Source organism: Carica papaya, chromosome 9, assembly GCF_054855325.1.
Source record: "Carica papaya isolate Zhongbai chromosome 9, ASM5485532v1, whole genome shotgun sequence".
Lineage (NCBI taxonomy): Eukaryota > Viridiplantae > Streptophyta > Magnoliopsida > Brassicales > Caricaceae > Carica > Carica papaya.
In genome coordinates this window covers 32627451-32641622 of record NC_142317.1, presented here as the reverse complement: position 1 = coordinate 32641622, position 14172 = coordinate 32627451, and the positions used below count along the sequence as shown (strand labels likewise).

Here is a 14172-nt window from a genome sequence, read left to right as displayed (position 1 = left end):
TTACTATAAGTTAGAGAACTAATAGAATTGTTTAAGATGAAAGCTTTCTATTTGTGCTTCTTTTGATGCTGCTCTTGCTAAAATTTGATCCATGTGCTAACTGTTATCGTGCTTTTGAACTTGCTATCATGGTTTTCCTGTAAATACTTAATCTTTTTTAATATATAAATTTTTGGAACGTTCTCGTGTACAAATCTGTGATGACTTACTTTAAATTGTCAAAGATTAGATTTTTTTCTTGGTTTGTTAGATTAAATTTTTTGAAAACATTTGAAAAGCTTGAATTGTGCTTTCAAAAAAATGAGAGGAATAACTCGTATTGCTCGACTTGTCACTAAATTCTGCCTTGGGCTTACCTGGAGGGAAACCTTGGGTTTGTTAAAGCCTTTGTAGATGCTTTTAATGAGCATATGGCATTCAATATTTTTTTGTTTATACACGATCTCGTCTGTGCGACAAAACATTCTGGATCAAAGATCAACCTGAGAATTTTTTCTTTCTGGACCTCTTTAACATAGTATTATATTTTCTCTCTCTGTTATGTTCTGCTTGTTGAACATAGCCAAGGGTTTTGCTTGTCTGGGTGCCTCTGATAAAATGTATATGTGCCTGTAGGATTTAATGTGTATGTGCCTGTTTTTCCTGTTTATGCTTGTCTTGGTGCTGCTAAAACCTGATACAGGTGTTATAGCTGTGTGTATGTCTTTGCAACTTATTTATACAATTATGGTGGCCTGGTTTCACATTTCTTGACAAAGCAATAAATCTTCTTGGTTAATTGGATTAAGCCTTTATTTAGTGTTTTAGAAAAGTTGTAGTTAGTGTTTCTCCTTTTTGCGTTCATAGATTTTGGAAGCTCAAACCGAGGTTATTAAAATCCTGAGGTAACTTCTACTTTCATTGTTTTGTGTGTTTGACTTATGAAGTTGTTTGCTTATCGATCTGGTTATTAAAATTCGAGATTTTGCTTCTGTATCATATATTTTTTTTCATTTTCATCTATAATTTTCTTGTTTATGCTATTTTTTAAGCTGGTTGTGTTTGCTCTTGTCGGTCATATAGGTCAGTTAAGAAAAACATGGTTATACACTAACACAAGTTTTCGACAACTTAAAAACAAATTGTTAATCCTCCAACACTAACTTTGTTAACAATGCCAATCATTTTCTTGAGGCTTCAAAGTGCTCGGGAAGTGGTTTGGTAAGACAGCAGCCAGTTGCTCTTCAGACTTCTTCCTCCTCTACTTTTCTCCCACAATAATATTTAATCTTGATGTATTTGATCTTTTCATGAAATGTAGGATTCTTGGTAATAGACACAGCTGATTTGTTGTTACAAACATGGCTGTATGGTCATTTTGCTTCTGATCAAGGTTATTAAGTACCTTCCTAAGCCAGATGGTCTAATTCACTACACTAGCTGCAGCCACATACTCCGCCTTTGATGTAGATTGTGCTTCTATTCTCGTTTCTTAGAGTTCTAGCTTATCCATGCCCATAAATGCTGTTCATGTCATCCACATAACTTCCCTAATCACTATTAGTGAACCCCATTAGTTTACTTCAAGATTTCTTTCATAATAAATTTTATAGTCAACGACCTCTTCCCAGCCTTGAAATGTAATCCACCCAGAGATTGCTTGAAAGTAAACTAGCTGCACACACGATGTCTGGCATAGTTTTTAATTCCTCATGAATTAACCAACCATTAGGTCATTGAAACAACATTGCACCTCATGAATTCTTGCAAGCTTTTAATTCCTCTCACAGCAAAATCTGGATCAGAATCATCATCAGAATCTGGTATCTCTTCTTCAGCAGGTTTAAAGGAAGTTTCTTCATCATCTCTAACCACAAACTGATTTCTTGACCTCCACCTTAGTTTTATCCCAATTCCAGTGTGATTTTTCATCCACTTTGACATTTCTTGCAACAATCCCTTTTTTAGATTGAAGATAAAAAATTCAATATCCATTGATCTCTAGAATGTGGACATGGCAAATACTTCGAAGCATTTTCAATGCTCTGCTGTTGGTTTAGTTCCATGCCATGCCCCATACATGTCTTGTCTCTCAAAATTTTCATTGGCAACCTGTTCTGCAAATAAACAACCACATTTACAGCCTCCCACCAATAACTTTTTGGCAATTTTCTTTTTTCAAACATGAGTCATATAGTCATCTTTGTTATTATTTTACTTTTCTTTCGCTTACACCATTTATGTACTTGACTTTCACAGAAGGTCTGAGTTTTCAATTTCTCTGAACTTGGAGGAAATAGACCTTGGTGAATCGCAACTTTTAATTTTTTTTTTCTTACCTTTTGGATTTTCACTGTCACCATGGTGATAGTAAACATAACATGACTAAATTTACCAAATTTCACTTAAGTACTGTTAGGGATCTTAGATTCACATAATTTGTGCGCATTATCCAACACTAAATGAAAGTAACTTGAGCAAAGAAGAGATGTATTAGCCGAAAGTATGAAGGAGAGATACTAACATATTGATGCAGAGAATGGAGGAGATGTATTCTTGTGTTGTTCTGGAAAATGTTCCAAGAAAAACCTTGACTTCGCTGAAACTTTAGCAGCGTATGGCACCACAAAGGAGGAGGGAGGAGCCCAAATGTTTGGCATCGTTGCTTCTTCACGAACTAATTATTGTAACCTTAAACTCAAGCTTAAAATCATAGAAGAATAGTATTTTCGGTTTTAAACGTAGATTGAAGATCAATTTGAAAATGGTCTTGATTGTCAAAGTGAGTTTGTCATTGGATTTATATATTTTGAAATTTTGCCTCTTGATGAACAGGGTGACATATAATGGACAATTTCCTGGGTTGAAAATTAGCCTCTTAGGTTTGATGGTGCAATTAGATGGCAGGGTAATATGTCAAGAGATTGTGTCATCAAACTGCTTCGACAAGAAGAAAAGTATGGCGGAGAGGATATGTGAAGGTTTGGTTAAAACAAAGTCTGACATGAATATGATTAAATTCCATTATATAGGTCTGCTGCAGTCTTCACACATCAAATGGTCTAGAACTTGAGGCTTATTTAGTGGATATCACAGGTTATGTTTATAACAAGTTCAGAAATTTTGTTAAATTCTCTACTCTGGTAAGGCTTTTATAGGGATCAAGAGCATTATTTAAGAGTTTGAACAGTCAATGGGGCTTTTCTTGTTCTCCTCCGCATTTGCAATTTTTTGAATTAGGTGAATCTACTCTTGATCAGACCTTATACAAAGAAGTTGAAATGAAACTTCTAACGGTTAGGTTCAAATCCAATTTTGTATGTAGACTTAATATAATTAGTTTATCTTAAATTTTGATAGGAAAAGGATGACTTACTAAGGATATCTACACATAATTAGAGTTCTAGATAGTTGAGAAAAAATGCTTCCATTTTAATCTGCAGCAGAGACAGAGTAGTTATGATCTTGTAATGGGTGACTTCGAATTTGATTCTCAAGTTTCTAGTGTGTAAAATTGTAGTCAGTTTTGGATTTATGTTTTCTTACATGGTAGTAGAGATGTCTGGAATATTTAGTTTTTTAGTGGTAAACTTATTAAATTGAATCTTATTGAGTAAAAATCGTTAAAATTTGAAATGAGTTGCTCGTTAAAATTTGAAATGATTTGCAATAAGCTGCAGCTTATTTTCCACACTAGTCATGAAGATATATATCAGCTAAGCAGTTGCCAATTGGTTTGTTTGCAGCTTATTTTTCACACTAGTCATGAAGATATATATCAGCTAAGCAGTTGCCAATTGGTTTGTTTAGTTTATTTAATTTCTAACATTTCCAATCTTATGCTTTATATCTTCTATTTAATTCTTGCTTGTGTTTATGTTTCAATGCTTTTGAAGTGTGTAGCCAGTCGAAGTTAGCCTTCATTACATATATGTGTATTCAAATGACAATATCCTTAATTCAGTCTTCATTTCTGCTGACAATATTTTTTTGACATAGGAAAACAAGGTTATCACGCATAAACTTGGATAAAATAAAATTTCTTTGGTTGACAACCGAATTGTCAACCCCTCAACACTAACTCCGTTAACAATGCCGATCATCTTTCTGAAGGCTTTGAACCTGTTCCTGGGAAGTGGTTTGGTTAGGACATTAGCCAGGTGCTCTTCACACATGCAATGCTGCAAACAAACTTCTTCCTTCTTCTCTACTTTCCTCACAAAGTAATATTTAATTTTGATGTATTTGGTCTTGCCATGAAATGCAGAATTCTTGGTAATAAACACAGCTGATTAGTTGTTACAAAACACGACTGTAGGGTCATTTTGCTTCTGATCAAGGTTAATAAGTACTCCCTAAGCCAGATGATCTAATTCACTACACTTGCTGCGGCCACATACTCTGCCTTTGCTGTAGATGGTGCCACTATTCTTGTTTCTTTGAGTTCTAGTTTATCATACATGATCCAAGGTGAAAAACATGCTCATAAGTGCTGTTTATATCATCCACAGAACCTCCCTAATTTCTATTAGCGAAACCCTTCGATTTAACTTCAGGTTCATAATAAATTTTATGGTCAAGGAATCCTCTTATATACCTCAACAACATTTTTCCAGCCTTGAAATGTAGTTCACCTAGAGATTGCATGAATCTCAAGAATAAACTAGCTGCATATGTGATGTCTGGCCTAGTGGATGTCAAGTATAATAACCAACCATTAGGCCAGTGAAACAACATTGCACCTCCTGTAAATATCTCGCGGTATCTCTCACAACAAAATGTGGTATCTCTTCTTTAGCGGGTTCAAAGGAAGTTTCTTCATCATCCCTAACAACAAACCAATTTCTTGAGACCGACACCTCAGATTTATCTCATTTCCAGTGTGATTTCTCACCTACTTTGACATTTACCAACAATCCCTTGGTAATTTTGCTTCTACCTAAAGTGATGCCCATTCTTGTCTTCTATTCTAGCTTGTCTCCCCTGGTCTCTAGAATGTTGACGTAGTAGATGCTTTCGAGTATTTTCAAGTGCTCCACTGTTGGGTCATTTCCATGCCAAGCCTCATAACATAACCTGTTTTGCAAATAAACAACCACATTCACAGCCTCCCACCAAAAATCTTTTGGCAATACATTTTTTTCCAAACATGAGACATATAGCTATCTCTATAATTATTTTACTTACATCATTTTATTAAGGGGAATAAGAAAATTTGAGCTAATGTTGAATCCCATACTGCTCACAGAAGTTGTTGAAGCTGTTGTTGTTGTACCTGCTGCTATTATCGGATCTTATATCTTAATCTTCTCTTCATACTAACTTTTAACTATCGTACTAAATCTTTTGAATACGTTAAACACTTCAATTTTAAGTTTTAAGAGATATACAATGAAATCTTTGAAAAGTCATCAACAAAAATAGAAATATTTATTTTCAAGCAAAGAAGAATTACTCATAAGGCGACACACATATGAATGGATCAGCTCCAGTCTCTTTGTAGCCCTCTAAGATTGAATTTTTGAGAAAAACTTACTTGCTTCGCTTCCCAAGTTCACATACATTACAGACTCTGGGCAAGTCACTCAAAAAATGCATGTTTTCTACAAGGATTTTCTATTTAGACCCTTAAGAAATTGCATGTTGCAGTGCCCAAATCTCTTGTACCATAAATTGGCATCATCTACCATACCCACATTAGCATAAACATAATTATAATATAAAGAAAAACTTATATTTTTTATTTCAACTGAAAATAGTTAGTATCCACCAAGATATACTGTACAGAATGTTTTATTTTATGATAGGCTTTATTAGTATTAAGCTTTAGTGAAAATTAACTAAGTATTAATTTTTTTAGTTAATTAGATTAATCTTGTTCAAGACATTTGGAAAGTTCGGATCACAAGGCCACAAAGATTTAAAGAAATAACTAACATTGCTTGACTGGTGGCTGAATTATGCTTTGGGCTGAATGGAGGAGACCTTGGCTTTGTTAAAGCCTTAGTAGGTCTTTTCGATGAGCCTATTGTACCAAAACGAAAGAGGGTATGTAAGCCAAATATTTGACATTGTTGTTTCTTCATGAGCTCGATACTATAACTTCAAACTCGAGGTTAAAATTGTAGATGAATATATTTGTAGCTTTATATATGAATTGCAGATAACTTGAAAAATGGTACAGATTATCATTGAGAGTTTGCCATTAATTTTCAAAATTATGAACTTTCATCTCTTGATGAACATGCATATGATCGAAGACATGCATATAATTGAAGTTCCTCAAATATAAATATGCTGCAGACTCTAAAAATAAATTGGTATAGAATTCAACACTGAGTTATTTTAGTGGATACCTTAAGTTAGTTTTGTAACAAATTAAATTTTGTTCAATTCTTTTCCAAATTTACAGTTTTCTTTAGGTTAGTTCAAATTTTAGAGTAGAATTACATAATAAATGAGATATATTTTTAACGGTAACAATATGAAAATTCCAACTTATATATATGTTTTACAATTCAAATAAACTATATTATTGAAACAAATAATTTTATTAGCAAATAAAATTTTCTAGAATTCATTTCATCCATATGAGAAGGTAAATAAATTGATAGTGCAAAAGATGATGACTCTCTCAACTTCATACATTAATTTTATGAACCTAACTACCTTATTATCTATGGATAATTGAATTAATAATCTGCGATTTTATTTTTTACACATATTGAATGACTTTATTCAAATGAAAACGAAAGAACTGAATTAATTTATTTGTAAGATATTGATCTATTTAAACAATATATTACTTAATAATTTGAATTGGATTACTTCGCATCTTGGATAGAACTAGTCAATAATTAACCGCTAACAAGTCATTTTTAAAGATAATTAATTTTTCATCACTCAAACATGATAGCTTTATTGAGATGATTAATTCTAACAGTATCAATAACTACATGTTAAAAGAGAAATCATGCATTTCAATAACTAGACAGTACCAATACATTAATAATAAAACAACTAATAATTTTACAATCTCTTATTAAGAACACACACAACAAACACGACTTTAACTCATAACTTTATAAAAAAAATGTAAAATACAAACCATCTAACCAAAAGATGGTTTAAAAGAGAGTAAAAGATTTAGAAGAGAGCAAAATGTAAAATACAAGGCTTGACTTGAGCCCACTACTTCATAGAAAAAAGTAAAGTGCAAACCATCTTACAAAAAGTTGATTTAGAAGAGAAATTAAATAGAGAAATATCAATCAGAAAAGTCTTTGATTATCTTATCCTTACTCTCTTCATAAGCAACAATCTGTAAGGTTTTATATACTCCTTCAATTTCAAGCTCAGTGACTTGTCGGGTGTCTATGTCATATAAGATCATCTCTCCCTTGCCATCCTTCCAGCAACCCAATAGATACCAACACCAGTATAACCCAGGAATGGGATCAATTCTATACAATTTACTCCAAGAGTCCTTTACATCAATTTCATGCAAAACCCACATGTCAAACCACCAACCATCCTCCATCCTTAAGCTGTACCATTGACTAACACAAATTGATAAATATTCACTTAATGGGTAGAACCACATGAACGTAAAAAACTTATTGGTATTATCCGGCAGTCTTGTGTTCACAAAAATCTGATTGCCCATATCAAATGTAGTGATTCTTCTTTCATTGTTGGCACAATTTACAGTTCACCATCATGCTTGAATTTTTGAAAAAATCAACTATACTCGTTCCTTGAACATCGATTCTTTTCCAAGAATTTTCTTCTAGATTGTAAAATTCTATATAGTAAGCTCTTGTACGAATTTTTATGAGTTTTATCGCCTTATAATCCTTACCTTTTAGAAGGTATTCAAACAAAAAAAAAATTACATAAGCAACAACGTTTCTACTATTGTGATTAAAATATTGAAATTTGAGTGGTGAAAAAATTTTTAACTCACTAGTAGTAGGATTCTATAGGAAAAAATTATCCCTATAATGATCATGTAAACACATTATCCTATTACATGAACCCACCACGTTGACTGTCGTTGACCCATGATCAGGTGAGTTGATGGAAATGATGTATTGGGTTGTAGACATTTCATGAAGGTGGTTATAAGAACAGAGAGAAAACACAGCAGACTCCTCCGTGTCATCAGGGTTAGAGTTCTTGTTGATATGATTGATGAGGAGTTGAAAGGTGGTACTGTTGGTGTTCTCGCTGTTGGCTTTAAAGAGAATGCTTTTGTCAATGGCCTTTGGATTGTGTATCAGAGTAGATAATGACTTGCAAATGCATTTGAATCTCATCAAACTCTTGGTTGGACATTTTAGTAGGAGAGGAATTGTTATGTCTTCTATTCAAGTTTTATGAGTTACTGCCATCTTTGATTACTCATTGTATTAACATATACACACACAAAGATATATATATATATATAAAATAGGAGATGTTACATATATGTATATATATAGAAGGTTTTGTATGTATATATCAACAGTTAGTTTACAGTGCAAGAATTTTTTTTTTAGAATCTTATTTAGTATAAAATCTTAAACAGGAAAGATATCATGATGTAAAGATAATATTTAAATGTCTTATAAATATCTAATTTTGGTAAATATTTCAATATATTTGAATTATTTAAAAATTCAAAAACTTAACTAATATAATTAATTAAAGTTAATTCTTAATTTGTATTATATTAAAATTTTATAAAACTTAAATTTTTAAAAAAATTTATTAATTTTAAAATTATATAAGGTTAAGTTTTATATTTATTTTTAATTAATAATTTAATATTATATTAGTAATAATTTATATTCATAATTTAATATTAGATAAATAATATACAACAATTTATATATAATAAATATTTTGAAAAAAATTAAATAAACTAAAAATTAAGATATTATATATATATATGAAAAGTTTTGTATGAATATATCAGCAGATATATGAATCAATCATTTTTTACAATTTTATTTGTTATAAAGTCTAAAAGAGAAAAAATATCTTAAAGGTATTTAAATGTCTTCTTAATTTTTATTTTTAGTAAATATTTCAATGTATTTAAATTATTTAAAATTTTAAAAATTTAACTAATATAGATTAAATAAAATTAATTCTCAATTTATATTATATTAATATTTTATAAAGTTTAAGTTTTGAAGAGTATTTGCAATGGCATCTTGAGGCCAATGATAAACCCTTTGTCCAAAGCTTTGGTGGACTCTTCCATGTTCAGAGACGAGGGTTGAAGGGAGGGCAACTTTGAACCATTGTCAAAACTAGGTTGAGCAGGAGGCGCACGCCGCAGCTTGATGCGAATGATACCGGGGTGCGTCGAACGTTTTGAGATTTTGATCTGTCTCTTCTTCTACACGTGGATAAGCCGGGAAGCTGCAGAGCAGATCTTTCGACTCTTGTGCTTGCAGAGATTTTGAAGCTTCTTGTAGATGTTGTGGGTGTTGATGAGTTCAGTGTTGAAGGGACAAGTTTCAAGCTTCTTCAAACAATCAACGCATCTGGAAATCTCGGATGAACCCAGAAGAATACCTTTTATGTTTGCAGAATCAGCGGCTTTCTTGGCAGCTGCGGGTTGAGGAATGAGTTTGGGTTTCCTTCCATTTGTCATTCCTCTGCAAATCGCTTCCCTTTCTTTCCTTCTGTGATAAGAAGAAGAGAGATTCAGTCTCTGTTTTCTTTCAGAGTTTCTCTCGTCCAAACAAACCGATGAAACCTTTCCTTCTTAAGATTCTCTATTGCCTGCAAGAAAGATTTCAAGATGGATAAAACAGTGGAGATTCTTGCAGCTGCCAAGAAAGCCGCTGATTCTGCAAACATAAAGGGTATTCTTCTGGGTTCATCCGAGATTTTCGGATGCGTTGATTGTTTGAAGAAGCTTGAAACTTGTCCCTTCAACACTGAACTCATCAACACCCACAACATCTACAAGAAACTTCAAAATCTCTGCAAGCACAAGAGCAGAAAGATCTGCTCTGTAGCTTCCCGGCTTATCGATGTGTGGAAGAAGAAAGAGATCCAAGTCTCAAAATGTTTGACGCGACCCGGTATCATTCGCACCAAGCTGCGGCCTGCGCCTCCTGCTCAACCTAGTTCTGACAATGTTTTAAAATTGTCCTCTCTTCAACCCTTATCTCTGAAGATGGAAGGGTCAATCAAAGCTTCGAACAAAGGGCTCGTCTTTTGCCTCAAGATGCCATTGCAAACTCCTGTTCAACCTTCATCTCAGAAAGTGGAAGACGCATCAAGAAAAAAAGTCAGGGCCATGCTTGAGGAAGCCTTCTCAAAGATTGGAAAGAATATGTGTTTGAGGGATCCTTTTGAGGTTGCTGCAATGGTTGAGTCTGAGATGTTTACTCAGATGGGTACTTGCCTTGGTAATCAAAAGATGAAGTACAGGTCCATTCTGTTCAACCTGAGGAATGCAAAAAATTCAGACTTGAGGAGAAAGGTTCCTTGTGGAGATATCAAACCTGCTGAGCGGATCAAGATGAAAAGTGAGGAGATGGAAAGCAATCAACTTAAGCTTGAGATGAGTGAGATAAGAAAGAGGGCTGCACTTAGGGAAGATTCTTTGATACATCAATTATCTGAATGTAATGCTGTATATTGATTAGTTTAGACCACTGGAAAAGAAGTAATATCCTGTATTGCTTCGTTGGTTAGAAATTTGATGTAATAGGTGAGCACCATTGTTAGAGTCCTGTTGAAATTTGATGTAAGTGAATATGTCTGTTTGAGCCTCTTTGAAAAGTTCAATGAAATGAGATGAACATTTTGCTGATTAGAAAATTTTCATTTTGTGCTTCTCTGCTTCTATTTTTCTTTATGGATTGTTCTTCTAGGCATCTAATGTACATAGGAACAATGTGTGGAATGAATAATTTTTCAAGGGGATGAATTGAGGGAATCCCCATGGATGGAGTCTTGATTTGTGGTGACTCTGCAGAGGAATTTTATAGTTGTTAGTTGTTTATTGTCTTTGATGGAGTCTTGAGAGCAATTATGTAATATTGTTAAAGATGAGAAAGCAAGATATTGTTCTTCAAGAAATTATGAGGGCATTTGGGAGAAATATTTTAGGCATGTCTGATGATATTCATGATTTGCAGCTCCACCAGCAAGAATCAATGTTGGTGTGAGTAATCCTTTTTGGTCCCTTAAATTTAATCCCTTTTGGAAAGTTTGGATCACACAATCACAAAAATTGAGAGAATAACTAATGTTGCTTGACTGGAGGCCGATTTAGGCTTCGGGCTTAATGGAGGACACCTTGGCTTTGCTAAAGCCTTTGTAGGGGTTTTGAATGAGCCTCTGGCACCAAAATAAAAGAGATTGTGTAGGCCAAGTATTTGACATTATGAGCTCCTTAGTGTAACTATAAACTCGACTTCAAAATTGTTTAGACCATTGAAGAAAAAAGTATTATTCTGTATTGCTTTATTGGTATGAAATTTGATGTAATAGATGAGAACAACTAGTAGTCTCAAGTTGAGATTTGATGTAAGTGAATATAGTTTTTTGAGTCTCTTTCAAAAAATTCAGTGAAATGAGATGAAAGTTTGTCGACTTGATATCCTGCCCTATAGTGCTCCTCTCCGTATATTTTCTTTTATGGAATTTTTTTCCTGCGCAGTTTCTTGAATGAGGAATTTTTCTAGGGAGGAGTTGAGGAGTCCCCATGAATGTTTAGTTGTGTAGTTGCTTATTTTCTCTAACATGTTGAATTGTTTTAAGAGTTGCAGATTTTCAGTTGTTTCAATTTGAGAGCTTACTTCTTATTGCATTCCTGTTCTAACAATTTTGGCAACACCATGGACCCAACAAATGGTATGTCATTGACAAGTTTTACTGCTGCTGCTGCTTGTGCAATAGCATTGCTACCAATTATACATGGATGCAAATGGTTAGAGAGGTGTTTTCTCTTGCAAAATTTAGTTTTGAGTATCTTCTTATTTTTAAAAGAGAAAATATAATATCAATCTTCTGTGTTTCAATAGCTTTTTGTTTCATGTTTTGTTTCTTATAGGTTACATATGAAGTGTTGAATTCTGCACATCTTTTTTTAAATATTTATTATGATAATTCAACAATTGTGGCTTTGATTGTGAGTTTCTGCAGCAGCAACAGTGATCTAACTGGCATTGGTGCTGCAATTATGACTGTGTGTTTGTGTTGCAAATGGGTGTACTAATTTTGGTGTTTAACATTTCTTTGTATGTATACATAGAGTTTACTTCCTACTGCATTTTTTAGTTATGCAGATAACAGTACAAACACTTGAAACTGTACCTTTTATGAGTAGTGTATCAAGAGAGAATGTAAAGCTCTATGCCACTGTCTCTTGATTTCGACATTGTTGATCCACTAGTTATGTACTTATGCCATTGCTTTGTATGACTAGCCAGATAAGGTAATTTTAGACTGTCTTTAAGTTATATTTGATTTTTCGGGTGAATAAAATGAATTGTTTTTCATTAACTTTTCATAAGAAGTAATTAGTAGGTTATAATTGTTTTTGGGATTTTGGTTCTGTATCATATATTTTTTCATTTTGATGTATGATTTTCTTGATTACATTATTTTGCAAGCTGGTTGTGTTTATTCTTGTAGGTAATATGGGTCAGCTAAGTTATGTAATTCATATTTTGTGCAGAGAGATCTGGAAAAAAAATTAGAGAAGAAAAGAAAGAAAATTGAGGCCAAAAACCAGATTTTTCTGCTTTATTCATCACCATAAAAGGTAGACATGATCTATTGTCCAAGACAGCTTCTATGATACTAAAAATAGAAAAAATATTCATGACTCTCTTAAGCAAAACAAGGTTATACAGTAACACAAGCTTTCTACAACTTAAAAACAAATCATCAACCCTCCAATATTAACTTTGCTAACAATGCTAATCATCTTTCTTAAGGCTTCAAACCTGTGCTTGGGAAGTGGTTTGGTAAAGTAGCAGCCAGTTGCTCTTCGGACTATGCTGCAAACAAACTTCTTCCTCCTTCTCTACTTTTCTCCCACAATGATATTTAATCTTGATGTATTTGATCTTTTCATGAAACCCAAGATTCTTGGTGATAGACACAGCTGATTAGTTGTTACAAAACATGGGTGGAGGGTCATTTTGCTTCTGATCAAGGTCATTAAGCACCTTCCAAGCCATATGGTCTAATTCACTACCGTTGCTGCAGCCACATACTCATGCCTTTACTTTTTTGGTTAGAAATTTGATGATATAGCGAATATGGTTCTTTGAGCCTCTTTGAAAAATTCAATGAAAAGGGTATGAAGATCTAGCAGATTTGAAAATTTTCATTTGTGTTGCTCTGCTTTTATTTTCCTTCATGGATTGTTCTTCTGGGCATCTGTCTACACAGCAACAATTTCTGGAATGAGGGATTCTTTTGGGGGGTGAATTGAGGGAATTATGATTATGTGTTTTTTTCTCTTTAGTCTTCTGCAGCGGCAACAGTGATCTAACTGGCATAGGTGCTGCAATTATGACTATGTGTGTGTTTCTGCTGCAAATGGGTGTACTAATTTGGTTTTTAATATCTTCTTTATGCATACATAAAGTTTACTTCTTATTAGAATTTTCTGTTGTGCATATAACAATAACCTAGACAAGTGTTTGTTACATTATTGAAACTGTAACATTTATGAATGGAATCTCAAGAGAGAATTGAAAGCTCTATAACTAGTCGAACTACAATTTGTCGTATGATCTATTCCACTATCTCTTGATTTCAATATTACCAATCCACTAGTTACGTATTTGTGTCATTGCTTTGTATGACAAGCTTGATTAATTGTTCTTATCGTAGCTTAATTGGTGGCATATTTAATTCTTTAACGTGAATAAATGTAGACAAGGTATACGATTAAATTAGAGCTCAAACCAAAAACCAACTTGTAAATTAAATGTAATATTCTTCCACTTGATTGGAGTTTAGGAGAACAGACTAGGATGTTACTATAAGTTAGAGAACTAATAAAATTGTTTAAGATGAAAGCTTTCTATTTGTGCTTCTCTTGACGCTGCTCTTGCTAAAATCTGATCCATGTGCTAAGCCGTGATCGTGCTTTTGAACTGGCTATCATGGTTTTCCTATAAATACTTAATCTTTTTTAATAAATAAATTTTTGGGACGTTTTTT

The 14172-nt window shown here is 33.2% G+C and overlaps 2 protein-coding genes across 2 annotated transcripts; one reads left to right on the top strand and one right to left on the bottom strand.

Moving 5' to 3' along the window:
• Window positions 1–7246: 7246 nt before the first annotated feature.
• On the bottom strand, window positions 7247–9625 carry LOC148240273 (uncharacterized). The gene is made up of 4 exons (XM_088212123.1): window positions 9547–9625; window positions 8012–8344; window positions 7743–7840; window positions 7247–7633 (listed from the first exon to the last, which is right to left on the bottom strand). Exons 1-4 carry the CDS (start codon window positions 9623–9625, stop codon window positions 7247–7249), a joined length of 897 nt encoding a protein of 298 aa, XP_088068249.1.
• Window positions 9626–9775: 150 nt separating this feature from the next.
• Window positions 9776–10627, top strand: LOC148240272 (transcription elongation factor TFIIS-like). The gene has a single exon (XM_088212122.1). It carries the CDS (start codon window positions 9776–9778, stop codon window positions 10625–10627), a length of 852 nt encoding a protein of 283 aa, XP_088068248.1.
• Window positions 10628–14172: the final 3545 nt, after the last annotated feature.

What these genes read in the sequence shown, in the direction of transcription:
- LOC148240273 (XM_088212123.1), bottom strand. Translation starts at nt 9,625, where the DNA reads ATGACAAATGGAAGGAAACCCAAACTCATTCCTCAACCCGCAGCTGCC. An exon ending in AGTCAACGTGGTGGGTTCAT is followed by an intron (nt 7,841 to 8,011) that starts GTAATAGGATAA and finishes ACCTTCTAAAAG; the next exon opens with GTAAGGATTATAAGGCGATA. An exon ending in ATTCTTGGAAAAGAATCGAT is followed by an intron (nt 7,634 to 7,742) that starts GTTCAAGGAACG and finishes ATGGGCAATCAG; the next exon opens with ATTTTTGTGAACACAAGACT.
- LOC148240272 (XM_088212122.1), top strand. Translation starts at nt 9,776, where the DNA reads ATGGATAAAACAGTGGAGATTCTTGCAGCTGCCAAGAAAGCCGCTGAT.